The sequence below is a fragment of the Toxorhynchites rutilus genome, chromosome 3, assembly GCF_029784135.1.
Source record: "Toxorhynchites rutilus septentrionalis strain SRP chromosome 3, ASM2978413v1, whole genome shotgun sequence".
Lineage (NCBI taxonomy): Eukaryota > Metazoa > Arthropoda > Insecta > Diptera > Culicidae > Toxorhynchites > Toxorhynchites rutilus.
This window is the reverse complement of record NC_073746.1, coordinates 282,362,410-282,382,057: the sequence shown is the minus strand read 5'-3', so window position 1 is coordinate 282,382,057 and position 19,648 is coordinate 282,362,410. Positions and strand designations below refer to the sequence as shown.

Genomic DNA, 19,648 nt, shown 5'->3' with positions numbered 1-19,648 from the left:
CCCGTAAGTTTGAACTTATTTACATAGATGGTATCCAAACAACACTAAACATTGACTACAGTTTCGCCGGCACGGTTATGACTCAGCACAAAAAACAAAGCTGCAAATTATGCGCCAGTACCACGGTACCACGATCAAAGCATTCCCTGAATCACATTAGCCGAGCCAGCTGGCGGAAGCATATGCATAAAGGTTACTAGGTTACTATTTTCAACGACAACTGTTTATTTATTATACTGCTTCAAATACCTTCGACGAAATCAAATGTAACCATACCAACGTAAGTAATAACATAAACAAATCCAAACTTTTCGTCTTGCCATTCCTCATACGTCTTCTCTAAATAGTGTACATTACGAGCCACCTGTTAACTCCACCATCTTGTTTCGTACCGTTCGTGAACGGTTTGCCCATATCTAATTGGCTCACCGTGCTCAAGACACCGTGGTCAAATCGTTGTCAACTTGGATTGGCTGAAAAATTACTCAAATCTAAAGTTTTCACCCGTGAAAACAATTAGTTCTCTGAGATTTGTCGATATTATTTTTATTGTTATATGTGTTTTTACAAGGTGAATTTTTACGGTTATTAAGAGGTAACATTTTATTGGGAGTAGTTCCCTTTTCAATTTGCTCGGTTTTGAACTGATGACATCAATGATTTTTACAGTTCCTACTAGTGACTGAAACCAATAGAGGGACATCGAAGGACTCCTAGGAGGTTTTTTCTCCCTGTTTGCGTTTGCATAAAAGTGGTGATGAGCGAAAAGCTTTTGAAAGTTGGACAGCGAATCGAAGTATCCGGCAAGGATGTTCGTGGTTCGATTGCCTATATTGGGATGACATCATTTGCTGTCGGCAAATGGATCGGCGTTATACTTGATGAACCCAAAGGAAAAAACAATGGATCCATCAAGGGTCAAACTTATTTTACCGTAAGTGTTGAAACGAGAAGCTAATTTGTTAATTGTATTTTAAACAAGCAAATTTGTTTTAGTGCGAGGAAAACTATGGAATGTTCGTTCGGCCCACCCAGCTAATATATTTAGATGATGCAGGCAATCCAATTGAAAATTCCGATGTGCAAACACCAGAAGAAAAACCACGATCAAGGCTGAGCAGGTCAGTTATATCAATAGAGTCAAATTTGTATTGCTGAACATGAGATAACATTCGCCAAAAAAAATAAATAATTATCTCTCTCCATTTAGTACATTCTATCCATCCTCAATCTTTCCATCATTTTGCCAGTTGAAATATCTGCAACTTCAGCTAACCACACTTCGGTTGACTTGTTTCTATGTTTCCATTTTTCTTTACAATCCTTGTTGACGAATTGTTCAAAACTTGAACAAAATGAAATATATTAAAAATTAATACCGCAATTACCGTTTGTTTAAATGAGCTAGTGCCAAACGCGTGACTAAATCGAAGTAAGTGTTGAGCAGTTTTGTGTGCGTTCAAATCAATTTTCGCAAGCCTAAAAACGAAATAAAATACTCATGTTCATCCCGATTCATTCCATAGAGGGCGGATGCGTCCGTTTTGTTCTCACGAATAGCCCAGCGGTATAGTCCAGTATTTAGAATAGACTAGCCATTCTCATTCAATTGGTTGGCATTTTTGCACTCAACTCGCTTCAGTTCCGTTGATATCATGTTTGTCGCTTTAATTGATTATAGCTTTGCCGAATATCTGATTTTTGTAATATTCTCTGCCACGATTTTAAAATGAATCGTTTTTGTACTACGCTAATACATTCGCTGGATAGTGCCGGATCAGTTCGTTCGCTAGCGTCGGTCCCAGGTTCAACGTCGTCTTTCGCGGCGAAACCAACGGCGTAAGTCCTGCTGTTTATTTACAAGTAGTTTTCTAACTTTATTTTCAACCGTGTTACAATTTTTTCAGACTCCCTTTTTAGTATTTCCATTGCGTTTGTTACTATTATGATTATTTTACTCGCTCATAAATATGGATTATACACAATTTTAGACTCGATTATATACAATTTTTCATGTTTCAAAATAAAATGTAATGATTCAAAGTTCGGGTGAAAATTAATTTGTTATTATAAGTACAGTAGAGTAAAAATCTTGTTTTTTTTTCAGATTTTACTTGAAAATTTGCCACGAATTGTTTAAAATGATATTGCAGTGAAATTAAGAAAGATAGAAGTTTTATGCCAACGAACAAATGGTAGAGAGCTTTAATTTGGTTGATAGAAATAATCATGTTTATTACGCGTTTTTGGGATAAAATTAGTAATAACACTTTGAAAACCAATAACTTCTAAATTCTTCACTTCTTCTTTTTCTTCAATGGTGTTAATGTTCACTGTGGAACATTTGCCGTTTCAACGCATGCATTAACTAGCGTCATTTATTAAAATTTGCTGAGATTTCTTAAGCCACTTAACACGCCTTGGATGTATTCTGAGCGGCAAGCTCTAGAATACGCGTGACCACAGTGCAAGTCGAAGAAAATTTCTTTGACGAAAAAATCCCCAGGCCAGAACGGGAATCGAACCCAAACACCCGGCATGATAATGTGAGACGCTAACCACAAGGCCATGGGTCACTTCCAAAATGTTATTCAAATCCTCTAGTTAAGATGTTTCACAACGTTATCCTATACTAAATGTTCTCATCCTTCAAATGGAAGCAAGAGAATCGTCCTGCGTAGCCCAACTTTTGAAGAAGAGCCAGTTTAAACCAACAGAGCTCGAAACAGTAATTAAATTCAATGGGCTTGATCACGACCGTCACTTCACGGTGGAAACATAATGATGGGCCTGATTCTGGAATACACTTCACGGTGAAAACTAAAAAAACGGCACGCCATTGAACTACGTTTTACGAGTTAGTGAAGTGTCGAGGATAATGATGAGTTTTCAGGCAGAATGAGCACTTTTCAAATAAAAAATCATGAATGAAAATTAACTTCTTCGTATCAAACTGGTATTCAATGTGAGTGGAAAACTTTGTTTCGTTCATGTGATATAATAATCTCATACAAAAATTTCATCTGAAGATAATTTGATATTATAATGATAAATTTAGTGGGAAACTAATCTAGCATCCAGATGTCGACACCGTACCTTTGTCATCGCGAATACGTTTCATTCCGTTTCCCTCGTGAAGTGTATTCGTAGTGTATTCGAGAATCAGGCCCGATTTGTATGCAAAGTTATTTACACTTCATTCCGTTTTCACCGTGAAGTGACGGTCGTGATCAGGCCCAATAAGTCTGTCATTGGTGAAATTCGAACATATACGTAGAAGGATTTCTTTCATCAGATTTGATCCTCTCTCACCTCCTGAAAGAATTCGTATTTTTTGTGAGTGAGGTATTTTCTGACTTTATGGAATTGAATCAAAAATTTAATTCTTTTATATTAAAAAACAACAAATATGTGTATATAAAACAAATAGAACATATTTTGACTTTTATATACAGGGTTCGATTATACTTATATAAAAAAAGAATTTGGAAACTGTATATAATCGAGTCCGTCCTGTATTAAGTTTCTTGTTCGATATATATTTTATCAGCCCTTGCATGACAAACCGATATAATGGTTCTCAGATTTTTGTTTGAATTTATTGAATTTATAGTTTTGTTCCTTATCACAAAATATTAGACTCCTATTTTTGACTATGCTGTTCTTTTTACATTGGTTTTACATTGTATTTGCATTTTATTACAGATTCCTTATTGTTTCATAAGGGCTACAATTTTCTACTCTCATTACAGTTTGAAAATTGCCTAACTTCTATTTCATCTAAGCAAACTGGAATAAATGAATGGTATTTTTGCGGTCCTTGAATAGTAATCGCTTTCGAATATTGTTCATTAAGCTGTTGCTTGGTATTTTCATACTCTGTTGTAGTTGCATAGGAAAAGAAAATTTGGGTTAGCTGCTCCTCCTTTCGCTTTTGAGCCCAATCGAATAGTTTCTTTTAATTTTTGATGGGATGACGGGAAGACGAAACATGAAAATCGACTCTCCTCTTAGTCGCTTCGCTTCGGGTACGACTTCTTCGGCATTCGCCGTCAACATGACTAGTTCATCAGTCATCCTTGCTCTTAACGCTCGTCAATTCATTTCTAGCAAATGGTTATTCAGATTGGCGTGACGAATGAATACAAATCTGTCTCTTATTCTAACTGACTTCAATCCACCACTACTACTCCACCTTGACATGTACCTCGTACACAAATTTAATTTTAACGTCTATATAAAGTGAAACGAAAACATGGTTTCTGTTGCAAAAAGGTAGTTACACAAACAATGGACGGCTCCATAGTCCCCTGACTATCGTCAGTTGAATATGACATTGACGAGCCCTGCTTCTAAGGTATCGCAGGGTCCTTTGCCATGCGATGTTACAAAAAATGCCATCTATATCATAGTTAGTCTTAAATTGGCTTGACTTGAAATAGTTCCTTCTTTTCTTTCTTCGTTTCAAAGGAAATTGAGTTTTGAGTGTTATTTTTGAAATAAAATAAAAATAAAACATTTTTAAACATATATTCCCCATATAGCCCCAATAATTAAAAAAATACAAAAAAACGACCTCTGATTTCAAACGCTTGTGGTCACGACTGGGTCGCAACAACTAGTTTGCCATTCTACGCATAGTTGTCCCATATTCCAAAATCAGCAACTGGGAAAAACGCAGTCAAAACATCCTAGCATATTTGTCTACCAGAAGCTTGAGGCATTTCAAATTTTCATAAGCAGTAAACTATTGTTTATTGAAATGTGAAAAGTTCCCCTCACTGAATCAATCAAGCTTGATTAAGGGTTTACAAATCCAAGTCGGGACAGTTATGCCTAGAATATCAACATGGGATAATTGAACTTGATGTTGTTTTTTTTTTGAAATACTGAGAGCAAACAAAAAGTTGTTTGTGCTTTTTCCGAAAGATTGTGCATAAAAATATTGAGATTTGCCAAAAAGTAACATGTGAGAACTACGCGTAAAACTGTAGAAAAGTGAATACAATTGGTGCCATAGCAAGTAACATCGGAATATAGTATGTGGTAGTGATATCATTTGTGAATCGTACAGTGAACGTGAGCGTACAGCGCAGTGAGTGATTTGCAACACCTTTGCAGAATATGAATCTCATTTTTATAAGGCATTCGCTGACTAGGTGTACACGTGTTTTGTTAAACTTTATTTTTTATTTTTTTGAGAATTAGTTCGTTCTTCCAAACCAGAAAAGAGTGCATGTAAACTATAAAAAACTAATACAATCAATAATTACTGCAATTGCAATTTTTTTGAAGCTATAATATTTTTTCAAAAAATATATTTCGATAATATGAATCGGTCCAGTAGTTCAAAAGTTATTAATTGAAAAAGTCATTTCTGGAAAAAGGGGGAAACATTGATTTTTCGGACCACCCTAAAACGGAAATGGCTTATTGAAAAAAATGAAAAATACGGTTCTTATATTTTGCGATAAGGAACAAAACAATCAATTGTAACGAAAATCTGAGAATCGCTATATCGATTTGTCATGGAATGGCTGCTCTGATAATCACTTAATAATTAATTCTAAAAATAAATACATAAATATGTTTAAATGTTTTATAATGATTATATAGTAATTTTGTTGAAACAATAGACCTAACGTTTATAATTCTCTAAAGCATTATATAATGCTGAAAATGACATGTCTTCCAAATTCATTTTTCATATAATTTTTCATATGATTATTAGAATATTTTCGACAGCTTATTCTTTATGATTGAACATATTACGTAATACAGATATTGAAAATAATGTTGTATGGGATGAGATACCAGGCTGATACTACAGAATGATCTAGTACCGTTATGCTCAATTTACGTAGTATTTCCATCTATTTGTTTGGAGTTTCATTTGACAATTTTCTCCGTTGTTTCATTATTTATTGCATTTTGTTGCTTTTCGTTATATAAAAAACAGAACGAAGAAACCATTATATTGACTTTCTTTATTCGTCTACCTTAAAATACTTTTCATTTCCCTACTAATAACGGAACCCTACTAATCCCAATCATGCCACAACCGAACCAAAACATTCGTCGATTGCCCTCATCATGTCTCGCCGGGAATTGGCCAACCAACCGAAACAGTGTGCGCCGTAAGTCACCCGTCAAGCAGCCCCAATCGAAGCGTGCCTCCATGTCCATGACATTATCATCATCCAGGTTAATTTATTTGTATAAAATCAATCGAATGTGTTTCCTATATATTATTTTATATCTCAATGTGTTATCCCTGCAACAACATTCATAGTTATTGACATTTGTTTGCACATTGCTGCTTTGATGCATATCTGGGTCTTGTACAAATTCATTCATCCTCTGGATTCGCGCTTGCTCTTGCCATTATATGTTCCTCGCTTTAACCAGATCACGCGTGTTTCCCCAGAGCCCACTCATTGGGATCCACACTGTTCATTGTTTGCTTTTTAACCTCTAAGAAGCACCATTTTCACCATCTCCAAACGTTCCCCCTCCCAACAGTTCTCGGCTGTCGCTAAATCGTAGCACCAGTTCTCTGGGATCGAAGACTCATTTGGCATCGCCAGCAAATGAACGGCCTTCCGCTGGTTCTGGCCAGTCATCTATTCCCACGCCGGTTTCGTCAATACCAACGATGGTCAAAGCGAGCGATCGCTACGAATCGATCCAAAAATCTCACATAAGCCCACCCGAATCGCTCCAAACCTCCAAGCGCGCTTCGTTCGTTGAGACGGGTTTTGTAGAAACATTGAAACCCCAATTCACTCCGGGCCAATCGCTGACATCCCCATCGCCAGCACCATCCACCGAAGATCGTATCCATCTGTTGCAGTTGCAACAAGAGGTTGAAGATTTGAGGACACAAAACAAAGATCTGGTGGAGAAACTAGAGACGCTTAAGATTCGCCGAGCTGAGGATAAGGAGCGACTGCGCGAGTTCGACAAGCTGAAAACTCAGTTCGATCAGCTGGTGGAGTTCAAGAGCAAAATGATGGATGCCCATTCGCAACTGCAGCGGGACTATCAGCGAGCCAAGCAGGATGCAAAAGACGCCATCGAGGCACGTGATCTGCACATCGAAGAGATGGCTGAGCTATCGGAGAATGTGGAACTGATCACTCTCGATAAAGAAATGGCAGAGATGAAGGCCGACACGTTGGCTATGGAACTGGAAACCAGCAAGGAGAGGATCGAGGAGTTGACATTGGATCTGGAGATTTTGAAGACAGAGATGCAAGACAAACTCGGAAGTGGTGGGCCAATCGGTGACGGGAGTGTCGGTGGTGTATCGACCTATGAGTTTAAACAGTTGGAGCAGCAAAACGCAAGGTTGCGTGAAACTCTGGTTCGTTTGAGGGACTTATCTGCCCACGAAAAGCATGAAATCCAAAAATTGGAGAAAGAGTTGGATACGAAAAAATCGGAAGTTGCTGAATTGCAGCGTACTAAAGAAAAGCTTTCCACAAAAGTAGATGAAATGGAGGTTCAGCTTAACGATCTGCAAGAACAGGTCAATGCAGCATTAGGTGCGGAAGAAATGATTGAACAACTAGCTGAAAAGAAAATGGAACTCGAGGATAAGGTGAAGGCTCTAGAGGAAGAAGTAGCCGAGCTTGAGGCTCTGGAGGAAGTCCATGAACAACTGGTAGAAAGCAACCATGAGCTCGAGATGGATATGCGCGAGGAGTTAGATATGGCTCATGCTGGTAAACGTGAAGCGGTTCGTGAGAAAGAGGCTGCTCTCGAGACCATTATTGATCGCGATCAAACCATCCTCAAATTCCGGGAACTAGTTCAGCGTCTTAATGACCAGTGTCAAGAGTTACGGGAGAAACTCAATCAGGAATCAAATAAGGTGGTCAAGGACACAATTTCTGAAACAATCGACTTCAAACAAATGTTCGCTGAGTCCAAGGCGTTCACTAGAGCTATCGATCTTCAGCTACGTCAGATTGAATTGACCCAAGCGAACGAACACGTTAAATATCTCAGTGCGTTTATGCCGGAAGTGTTCATGGCCCGTGGTGGCGATCATGATGCCATACTCGTGATTCTTCTTGTGTCACGCATCGTTTTCAAATCCGGCATCATAGTCAGCCAGGCTAGAGAACGCTTCTCGGCTGTTCCGCAGATTGACCGAAACGCAATTGTTGGTGGTCATGAAATTTACCAGTTCCGATTCCGTTCAAGACTTCTTCACCACGTGCACAATCTACAGAGTGTAATGCATCAGTTCCTATACGGCCTGACCGCCTGTCAACCAGATACGCTGCTGAAGATTGGGTCATCGCTACCGGAAATGCAAGCTCAGGAGAAAATGGTCGATGAGATTGTGGATCTGTTGAAGGCTAATCAGCTCGATGAAAATTCATCTACCGATAGTATGTTTACAATGATGTATTGACCACACCTCTAGGGTTTCATTGCGTCCTTGTTTTTCAGATCTCGAAAAGTGTGTAACTTTCTTCAACGCTATGTACCTGGTGCTGCTGTCCGGGGAAGATCTACTCAACGAGGCTCAGATCGTGCGGGATTGTACAGCCTCAATTTCAGCGGCATGCGATTCAATCTTAACCGATGCAAACGTGATTAAAACATTGATCAAGGTGAGTACCACGATATGCGGTGCCGAATGTACCGACGAGCGCGGTTTAAAAAAAATCTTTAGAAAAGACGTTGTAGTGGAATACTATCCGGTCAATATCGTCCAGTCGTTTTCAAACCTGTCTTCTGTCCGTTTTCTGTGTTTAGTGTCCGCACACTCTATTTTTTAATCTTCTCCATCCGTTCCAGCTGTTTCCATTCCAGGTGTTGCTTCTCCTTCCAGTGGTTTTGCGAAAACCATTGTAGAGTGGATTTGGCATAATGTCCCGACGCCAAATCCGGCCAGAATAGAGGAGGAATCTCGTGTTTTCTATAAAGTGGAAGCAATATCTTCTTCAAGCATTCTCTCACAAAAATTTGAGCATTTATAGTCCCTTTTGTGGAAAAAGTTGACGATCGCATGCCACACGTGCAACTTGCTTGCCAGACGAGCACTTTTCGGCCGAATTTTTCCATCGCAACAGTCGTATCCACAAATGGTCTCCAATCGATTTGGTATAAAATTGAGGTCCCGGCAGCGTTCTGGAATCTTCTTTGGCGTATGTTTCGTCATCCATGAGAATGCACTGGTTGAATTGTTCAAAATACGCTCATATAGCTTACGAGCTCGTGCTATCTTAGCTCCGGTGTTTGGCCACTTTTTGCTTTTTATAGGTCTTTGGACCATGTCTCTCTTTAATCCGCTGAATCATCTCAACACTGGTTTTGAATTTCTTGGCTAAATCATGAATAGATGTAGACATGTTCTTCTGAATATAATTTACAACTTTTCGGTTCGGGTTTCGTCCACTTCTGCTGAGATCCTCGAAAGAACACTCATTATCGAATTTTGCGACGATTCGTTTAACACTTTTTGGACAAACTTTGTTTTTTTTTTGCTATTTTCGGTGCACCAATAGTGCAGAATTTTCTTTTCAGTTTGCAAATCAATCCGTGACATCTCGAAAACAACTTTATGACCGCGATTAAATGACTTGTATTTCGATTTTTGACATGTAAAAAAGCGTGCTCTGGTTACACGACAAGCTCACCCGTTTGTGTGTTATAACGTGTTAAATGTTTAAGACTATTTTTCGATACACTCCTTAATAGACTGTTGTGACATTAAGCTTTTTTCTCTGCGGTTATTTCTGTTGTTCTTATTTCCTTCGAAATTTTTTCCAGTGTCCAACTGTAAGCAAGAGAACTCATACCTAGGAGACTAAATGGGAGGTTGATTTTATATATATTTATTCCTAAATTACTATGGAGCAACTATTTTTAGGAATTTTATAAATATCCTGTAGAATAAAGAAAATTAATGAAATCAGAAAACCTGCATATGGTTTCGTTGGCATCATTTTGCTGGGCGCTTGCTGCAACAAGACTATGTGCTAGAAATCGAGAATCGTTCTTTCCATAACAAAAATGTTATCAACGGGAGGAGTTAAGGTGACAATATTTTCTCTCTCCACTGTGTTCATAGAACAAACGCTGAATTTAATTCGCAGTGCTATATAAATATTGTAACTCACAGATGGATAAGTAGAACCATATTCACAGCACGGCTTTGTGAGCATATAATTGCGCGCAACAAATGTATGGGAAAATGGGGATGTTTCCAATTTTCGTCAATTTTAACTATTTACGGATTAGAGAATCGTAATTTATAGTATACTAGCTAACTCAGCAAACGTTGTTCTGCCTTATAATTTATTTCTATTTTGGAGAATATTTTGGTTGGTCGAATACATTTCAAGAGATATTGTATGTTATCGTTCAGATCTGTAAAATTGATCTAAATTATGGTTTTCACTGCGAAACATACATATGCGTACCTCTTTTTTTTTAATTTTCCCTTTTTATTTTAAATATCCTTGTATATAGACATATATATATATATATATATATATATATATATATATATATATATATATATATATATATATATAGATATATAGACATGCATAGTATTTTTTTTCCATTTTTCCTATTTATTTCAAATATCCTCCAAAGTTCTATCATTCTTTTTTTTTATTTATTAAATCGTTTATTTTTACAGGCTCAGTTACATAAGTTTAAAGGAGCCAAACTCCTATCTGTATTGTTACAAGTATATATAAACATTTTTCATTAATTCTAATGTTAATGAAGTAGAGAACCGATTACTCGCGTTTTGCTCGAGTTTAGAAGGGTGACATTTTTCAGGAAAAGGAAGGGATATAAGGATATGTTGACAGTGTTCACACTCACATTCATCATACTCAATTCTTAAGCCTATCTTATATCTAATATGTATTTACATTTCACCTTATTCTATTGTTAGTAAGAAGGGATTTGATTTCTCGCGAAGGAAAAGGAAAAGGAGAATATAAGGATATAAGGACAATCACACACGAAGATCGATAACTTTTAAGAAGACATATATTTGGGACATGTAATCAAGGTCTAACCGAGCCAACACATCTCTCACCGGCACATTGGGCTGTCTTCCTCTGGCCCGAAGAAAGTTTTCTAAATTCGATCTGGCAACAAGATACACCTCGCACGACCAAACAACGTGTTCGATGTCGTGGTAACCTTGGCCACAAGCACAGATATTGCCATCGGCAAGATTAAAACGAAAGAGTAGCGCGTCTAACGAACAGTGATTGGACATGAGTCGAGAAAAGGTGCGAATAAAGTCCCGACTCAAGTCCAGACTTTTGAACCACGGTTTGAGGCTAACCTTAGGGATAATCGAGTGAAGCCACCGACCCAATTCATCTTCGTTCCACTTACGTTGCCAGTTAGCGATGGTATTTTTACAGACTAAAGAATAAAATTCATTGAAGGCGATTTGACGCTGATAAATATCGCCTTCAATTGCACCTACCTTTGCCAATGAGTCAGCCCTCTCATTATACGGAATTGAGCAATGTGAAGGGACCCAGACAAAGGTAATGACATAACAGCGTCTGGTTAAAGCACTCAAAATTTCTCGTATTCTCTCAAGGAAGTACGGCGAGTGCTTTTCCGGCCTCACTGAACGGATAGCTTCGACAGAGCTAAGACTATCCGTTACAATGTAATAGTGTTCAACAGGTCGTGAGGTGACGCTGTCCAGCGCCCAGTGTATTGCTGCCAATTCAGCAATATACACTGAGCAAGGATTCTGAAGACTGTGGGAGGTGCTAAAAATTCGTTGAACACTCCAAATCCTGTGGACTCATTCATAGAGGACCCATCAGTAAAGTACATATTATCACAATTGATACGCCCATAATTTGCATTGAAGATCGTAGGAACGATCCCCGATCGATGATAATCTGGAATTCCATGGATTTTCTCCTTCATGAACAGATCAAAATGTACAAAGGAATTGATGTAGTCAGGAAAACAAACACGGTTGGGAATATACGAAGAAGGATCAACCTGCATGGAGATGAATTCATGATATGAAGTCATGAATCCAGAATGAAAATTTAGCCCGATCAGCTGCTCAAAATTTCCGGTCACCAATGGGTTCATAACCTTACACCGGATGAGGAACCGAAGAGATAATAAATTGAAGCGATCTTTTAGGGGGAGTACGCCTGCCAAAACTTCGAGACTCATGGTATGCGTTGAGGGCATACATCCCAACGCAATACGGAGACAAAGATACTGAATTCGCTCGAGTTTAATGAGGTGTGTTTTGGCAGCTGATTGAAAACAGAAACTGCCATACTCCATCACTGAGAGAATAGTTGTTCGATACAACATTATAAGATCTTCGGGATGGGCTCCCCACCAGGTGCCGGTAATTGTACGGAGAAAGTTTATTCTTTGTTGGTATTTTTTACTCAGATATCTAATATGGGCCCCCCAAGTACCATTTGGAGTCGAACCATACCCCAAGATACTTGAATGACATAGCATGAATGATCGGTTTACCCAAAAGTTGAAGCTTTGGTTTTGCTGGTCTATGCTTCCTAGAAAAAACCACCATCTCTGTTTTCTTCATGGAGAATTCGATCCCTAGCCCAATGGTCCAGGTTGAAAAGTTGTTCAAAGTATCTTGTAAGGGTTCTTGCAGGTCGGATTCTTTTGATCCTACGACAGACACTACTCCATCATCTGCAAGTTGTCTTAAGCTGCAATTTTTTGTAAGGCAATTGTCAATGTCGCTTACATAGAAGTTGTATAAAAGGGGGCCTAAACAGGAGCCCTGAGGGAGGCCCATGTAAGGACCCGACTGCCGAATCTCCGTGAGAAAAATTCAAATGTTTCTCACAAAGCAAGTTATATAACATATTATTCAATAGAGGCGGTAGACCCCGAGAGTGTAATTTGTCTGACAAAACATCTATCATTCTAATTTGGGTCAAGAAAAATATATGGACGACGCAGATCTGATCAGCCGTTCTCCTGTTATGATGAGTTATATGTACGTGGAAAAAACTCTGTTAAAGATTTAACAGAGCTTAGGGTACTTCTGCTTCGATTGGTATGCAAATCATCAGAATTCGTTCGTAGCGAAAAAAGTTATTGACGTCAACTTTATTTAATAAAATCGTGACCAGTTTCCTGATTTGCTGTGATTAACATGTGCTATTGATAGCTCGCTATCTAAAGTGTTACTGAAGTAATGAACTTATTGAATATCCAAGTGGTTTTTCAGTAGCTCCTAGCAAAATCACATTTCCAACGCTCCAAAGAACACTCAGAATTACAACCGCCGTGGAACAAATTTTCACCTTCAATTTTCCACCGAAGAACTCAGACCTCACCGCTTAAAAATACCTGCTTCACACCCGGCTTGAAATGAGCTATACATCGACGCCACCTTTTTGATTTGTACCCGGAAACATTGCTCGGATTCACGAATATTAATTAATTTGTCGGAAAAATATTCACCAATAAATCATTCACAATTTATCAGTCATTCAACTAGCGACCAAATGGCAACGTCAGCGAAGCTTTCTAAATGGCCTTTCTGAAAGCCGAGTGAGAAAACAGTTTTTGGGGTCAATAAAACACAATAAATCAATTTTATCTTTCGAATGAAAGGTTTATCATATAACTTCGCTCAACCGGCGAAGAGATATGGCTCAAATCCTTGCACCCCAAACTTTTTATTTTTATTTATTTATGTTGGCTTAACGTCTTTACAACTGGGCCTGATACACAATTCTTCTCCAATTACCTCGGTTCGTGGCTATCCCTCTCCAATTTCGCGAAAACCCCTGCTCGCCTTGCTCGTTGCACTCCTTGTCGTCTCGTACCAGTCGGATTCCCGATCAGGGACACCAGGTAATTTCTTCAAATGTCTTCACATGGTACGAAAAAATGAAAAAAGCGAGAGAATGACCCCGAGACAAAAGTATCCGTTGATTTCTATGAACAAAAGTAAAAAAGTGGCACTGATGACAAAGTGAGCGAATGACACTGAGACAAAAGCCCTACTTACGATATTTTTCGATAGTTTAAAAGTTATGGAAATAATATCATTAAAAAATCCACGTACGCTACCATACTGCAATGTCTTCACATATTTCATAATGTCTTCATAAAAGTAAATGTCTTCATAGTAAGTCAAATATCTTCAAAATGAAGACATGTCTTCAAACCTGGCATCTCTCTTCCCGATGAACGCCATTTTTGCAGGAAAAGTTGTCCGACATTCTCGCAACATAATCATTAGCTTTGACCACTTTCTAGATACTGGGTTCGTCGGTGAGTTGCGTGAGCTCGTGGTTCGTGGATGGTTCTTAACCAGGGTGTCGACTATCTTGAAAATCCTTGAAAATCAGGGAATATCAGGGAATTCAAACAATGTCAGGGAAGATCAGGAAATATCAGGGAAGTTCGTCACCAATCTGGAAAAAATGAAATTCCGTCAATTAGAATTTTGATTATTGCAGTAATTAGAAAGTTAATGATACCAAAGAAGTTGTATTTGACTAGTTTGACTCTCTGTAGGTATGTATGTTCTTGGGACATTCTCAAGCATCAGGAATGAACTTGCAGCTTTTGAAGAAGGCATGGGAATTATATATTTTAACAAACTTCTTTTTGAGTCGATGGACGGTATAAACGTGAATTGGTCATATTACGCGAGCTGCAACTGGTTTTTCAAAATGAAGGATATTTTACACGGTTCATCAAAGGATTGAAAAAATTCGCCAAAATTTTACGACTGAGAAATCTTGAAATTTCGTCTGAGATGCGAAGCACTGCGTTGATGTATCATTCATCTTTCCATCATTGATTACGATAGAAAATGGAGGGAAAACGATTCGAGAAGCTTTTGACTATTGGCTTTTTTGATATTTGACGGATTTTGGTCGTTGATTACGGAAGTTTTTACCCAAAATGGTCTTCTGTCTCTCATTAGAAACCTCAACGTTGAGAGGCCTTTTCCATTAGCGAATGTTTTTATGAAAACATGTGGGAGGAAACGGTTGTGCTATGCGACAAGTTTATGGTGCTATACTTCACTTTGGAAGGATAGCATCAATAAAGATGTTGAGCTCTTTTTATCGTCATATGAATCAAAGTTAATAAAATGGCTACGGGAAACAGAAGTGAAATCTCTGGAGGTAAAACGGGGAAAATTTTGCAAAACGTACAAAAAGGAGCCGAAATATTACGAGATAAAGCGTTTTGTTAAAATCGTAACAGTTTCATGAAATTGATCCGAATCAAAATGAAAATGTCTCATTCTGTACTAGTATTCGAGACTCCTTTAAAATAACTTTGAACTGTATTAGTATATCCATTTTTTTAAATCTTTTACGACATTTATCAGTCGTCGTTAAACTCAATTAAAAATCACAAACAATTTATTTATTGGAAAATATTGACAGACGTTCTTAAATTTCATTGTTTAAGCTAACTAAATGTTTTAGGAGCTACAGCTAAAATACATTTAGAGATTTTAATTAAAATAAAAAAATTACTGGAAAATCAGGGAATACCAGGGAAATTATTTCCGGATTTTAAGTCGACACCCTGTTAACGCACATCATTCAAAGACTCCGAGTGCTCGCAGGTCCTATGTCTACTTCATCAGCGAAGCAGATGAACTGACTGCATCTATTGAAAATCGTACCACGCAAGTTAAACGCCGCTCGTCTCATAACACCCTCTAGCGCAATGTTGAATAGTAGGCGAGACTTCAAAATTTCCCGGTTGATCCGCTTCTAGCTTTTAAAAAGGCCAATTTAAAAAGCTAATATAGACTCTCGGCCTTCAGATAGGCCATTTGGGAAGTCTTGATCCGTATGATCACTAGCGTAAATCATGAATGCTGTGAAATCGCGAATAGCTTGTTTATACTCAATCATTTGAAAACGGGCGGAACTCAAATTGCAATATTTTTTTCTATCCACATTGTCCGTAGAACAACCGCTGCATTCGCTGTTTCTAAAAATGTAGACTGAAGGCCGTAGTTCTACCCTGAAAAAGTAAGGTAATTATTTTATTTGTTTTTCGAACAGCTGGTCGTAAGTGAGTTAAGTCGCTCCCAAATATTTGGCAAGTTGATCTTGAGACTGACATGGATATTAGTCCAATTTTACCTCCAAATAATTGTCTTCATCCGTCGCAGGACTTCAGTCGCACACTTTGTCGCTTGCGTCAGAAAAGCAGCATACAACATTCGATGGATTTCTGCTGCTTACTTCTTCAAATCAAAACAAAACAGTAAAGGCTACCCACTAGTGCATCTTTTTTAACACAAAAGATGACATGAAAAACATAACGTTGTTCAGACTTCCGAATTATACTCCACACATTTATACTTCCGTCTTACATTTCTCCACAGGGCGGTGACGAGACCAGTGATTCCGGGTTGCTGATGCAGTACATCATCCAGAACGTGGAATCGGTGAAGCAACAGCTGAAACTGATCAAACGCCGACTACCCCAGGATGTCACCATTACCAAGTGTAATCTTTCAATGAACACTTTACAGAACCTGAAGAAAACGACGGAGTCTTTGAACAAGTTCATGAGTGTGATGTTCTACAGTGCCAAACAGGTCGCCCAGATTGTAACCGCTGATCCCGAAACCGAGGTCTCGATTCCCCACGACAAACTGTGGGACATTATATCGAATGCTTGCGAAAAAGTCTACGAGCAGGACGATCTGGGTCCGTCGCAAAATATTCGCTCGGTACTCAGCAAAACTAGCACAGACATGAGCCAGCTGGCACAATATCTGCTGGATCACGAGTACGAAATCATGTCAGGAACAAACCTAAAAACCGAGGAGAAACCGATGGCACCAATCATTCTTCGAGCGCAGGCAGTTAAAAAGCAGCTGGAAGAAACCAAAACCCTTACAGCGACGCTCGAGAATCGGGAGGCGGAAATTCGTCAGCTCAAGATGGCCGCGAAACTCAAGCAAAGCGAACTTTCCGAAATGCAGATTCGGAAAGATTTGGCCGAGAAAAAATTGTCTGTATTGCAGCAAGACCATGAAACGAACACGGCACGGCTGCAAAAGCAATATGATGAATTATGCCAGCGACTCAAACAGTATACAAGCCACCACAGTTGGTTCTATCTAAACATTCTCTAATATGGATACACTTTCAGAAAAGAGAAAGAATTCGAGGAAACCATGGACCACTTACAAAGCGATATCGATTCACTGGAGAGTGAGAAGAGTAGTCTGCGTGATAAACTGAAAACGTACAGCTCCAAGAAGGGAGATTTGAAAACCACAACTGCTCTTGGTATTTTATTATTTTACAAACATTTTCTTTTACAGTGTTCAATGTTTTTCTTTTCTTCCAAAGATATTTCCGCTAGTTCGCCATACATCGCGCAGGAACTATCACTTCTGAAGAAGGCCTTTAAGGGTGAGCGCGCCGAACGACTGAAGGTACAGGCGAACGAGTACAAGAAGATCCTTTCCAATCTGGAACCACTGCACATTCCCCCGCCCAAGGATGAACGCATAGAAGCGTTGGAGAAGGAAATCACCAAGGTCAAGCACGACTGGATAATGTCACTCGTCAAGGGAGCGGAAATTCCGACCACTAGGACACAACACGGCAACGTCTCCAAGTCCATCATCGATTACGAAAACGAGCAGAGGCGCAACCAGCAACAGATAAAGTCCAAGGCGGAAAAGCTGGCCTATGAAGTGATGAATGAATATCTCAACAGAAAGCCACACCGAGCAACTCATGGAGATTTTGCTGTGTTTCCTTCGACCGAACTGGCGATGGCATTCAAAGCCAACGTTAAGGTTTAGAGCGAGGTAAGTCAGTAGACTCAGTTTTTGTGTTTTACCGACTACGAACAGATGATGACGATCCAAGCGATTGTTATTGTGAGACATGCTGTACTTAGTTTAAATAATAGAATAAGTACACGTTGTGATCGTGTTTCTTGATGACTTCGAAGTCGTTCCAGAAAAAAAGGCTAAGCTATTTATTATTCCCCCTGCAAATTAAGGTATCAAATACTATAACCATATACTCAATCATTTATTAAAATATAACACAAAATAACATATCTAAAAAGACTTTTTTTCAAAGTAGAGAAACTGCACGGGACAACTATTTGTGCCAGGGACGCAGATTAGATAGAGAGTCGAACCCGAACCTTGCGGTTGCGCAGATATCGCGAACAGTACAGACATTCCCCGTTATAGTGTAACAAAATTCGTTAGAATTCGTACTTATCGAAACATATGTTTTAAATACCGTCGATAGAGGTAAGAATGGGTCAAAAAATGATGTTTTCGAAATTTTTGAGGAATAACCATTTTAAATTAGAATGGAACGAACTTCTGATTATTTAGATATGTTCTCTAATAATTTACTAACAAGTGTTCAGAAAATTGTTGAAAAGTATTAATTTTTCACTGAACTGAACTGAACTATATCTCGTTTCGAGTTGAGAAACTCCTTGATTCCTCTGTTCTCAATTCTTTCTGGAAATTTTGGAACATGTGAAATGCTCTTAAGTAGCGGCTTCACAGTAATCGGATAAATGCCACATTCCTTGAATACCGAAATCAAGTTGCTCTTTTGATTGTCTTTAAGACTTTCTATTAGCGGCTTAGACAATAATGGAAAATAAGGTTTTTTCAAAGTTTTTGCTAAGGAAACGTTTTTCTCCTTATATTGGGTTGGGGAAAAAAATGTCGTATATTGTCAATATATGGCAACACTTAAACATATCTTGTGTTGTACTTATCGCATCGGGTCATACTATACGGCTATTTAAAGACGACAATCTGTGCTACAAGTGTCGTTTCGACAATGTTGTGATTGTCCTTTTCAGTCTCAAGTTATAGCGCGTCAAAGATGGAGTCCACCAAGCAAGAAATTCGCCATATTTTACGTTTTTACTACCTGCGAGGTAAAACTGCAACGAAGGCGGCCGAAAAAATTCGTGTAATTTATGGACCCGATACTGTAACGATTCGCACAGCACAGCGTTGGTTTCATCGATTTCGTTCTGGTGTAGTGGCTGTCGAAGATACACCCAGTACTGGTAGGCCACTCGTCGTGGAAACCGATAAAATCGTTGAAATCTTCCAAGTAGACCGGCATGTGAGCACTCGCTCGATTGGCCAGGAACTGGGTATAGATCATAAAACCGTTTGGAACCAGAAGCAGAAGATTGGATTCCAAAAAGAGCTGGATGTATGGGTGCCACACGAGTTGACGGAAAAAAATCTTTTAGACCGAATCAACGCGTGCGATGCACTGCTGAAACGGAACGAACTCGACCCATTTTTGAAGAAGATGGTGACTGGTGATGAAAAGTGGATCACGTACGACAACCTAAAGCGTAAAAAGTCGTGGTCGAAGCGCAGTGAGCCTGCCCAAACCATCGCCAAGCCCGGATTGACGGCCAGGACGGTTTTGATGTGTGTTCGGTGGGACTGGAAGGGAATCAATCACTATGAGCTGCTCAACTATGGCCAGACCCTCAACTCGGTTCTCTACTGTGAGCAGCTTGACCGTTTGAAGCAGGCGATTGACCAGAAGCGGCCAGAAATGATCAATAGGAATGGTGTTGTTTTCCACCAGGACAACGCTCGGTCTCACACATC

At 38.9% G+C, this 19,648-nt stretch overlaps 1 protein-coding gene across 6 annotated transcripts; it reads left to right on the top strand.

Annotated features, from left to right (window-relative positions):
• The first annotated feature begins 434 nt into the window (after nucleotides 1–434).
• On the top strand, nucleotides 435–18,097 carry LOC129776311 (dynactin subunit 1). 6 transcript variants are annotated; one of them, XM_055781882.1, is made up of 11 exons: nucleotides 435–595; nucleotides 670–934; nucleotides 997–1,121; nucleotides 1,409–1,432; nucleotides 1,771–1,839; nucleotides 6,130–6,204; nucleotides 6,523–8,402; nucleotides 8,464–8,627; nucleotides 16,394–17,109; nucleotides 17,170–17,309; nucleotides 17,373–18,097. In XM_055781882.1, the coding sequence occupies exons 2-11, from the start codon at nucleotides 758–760 to the stop codon at nucleotides 17,831–17,833; spliced, it is 3,831 nt and encodes a 1,276-aa protein (XP_055637857.1). In that variant the 5' UTR covers nucleotides 435–595; nucleotides 670–757; the 3' UTR covers nucleotides 17,834–18,097. The 6 variants fall into 6 exon arrangements, with proteins under 6 accessions (XP_055637857.1, XP_055637858.1, XP_055637859.1 ...); XM_055781883.1 differs by lacking the exon at nucleotides 1,409–1,432; XM_055781884.1 differs by lacking the exon at nucleotides 6,130–6,204.
• The last annotated feature ends 1,551 nt before the right edge of the window (nucleotides 18,098–19,648 follow it).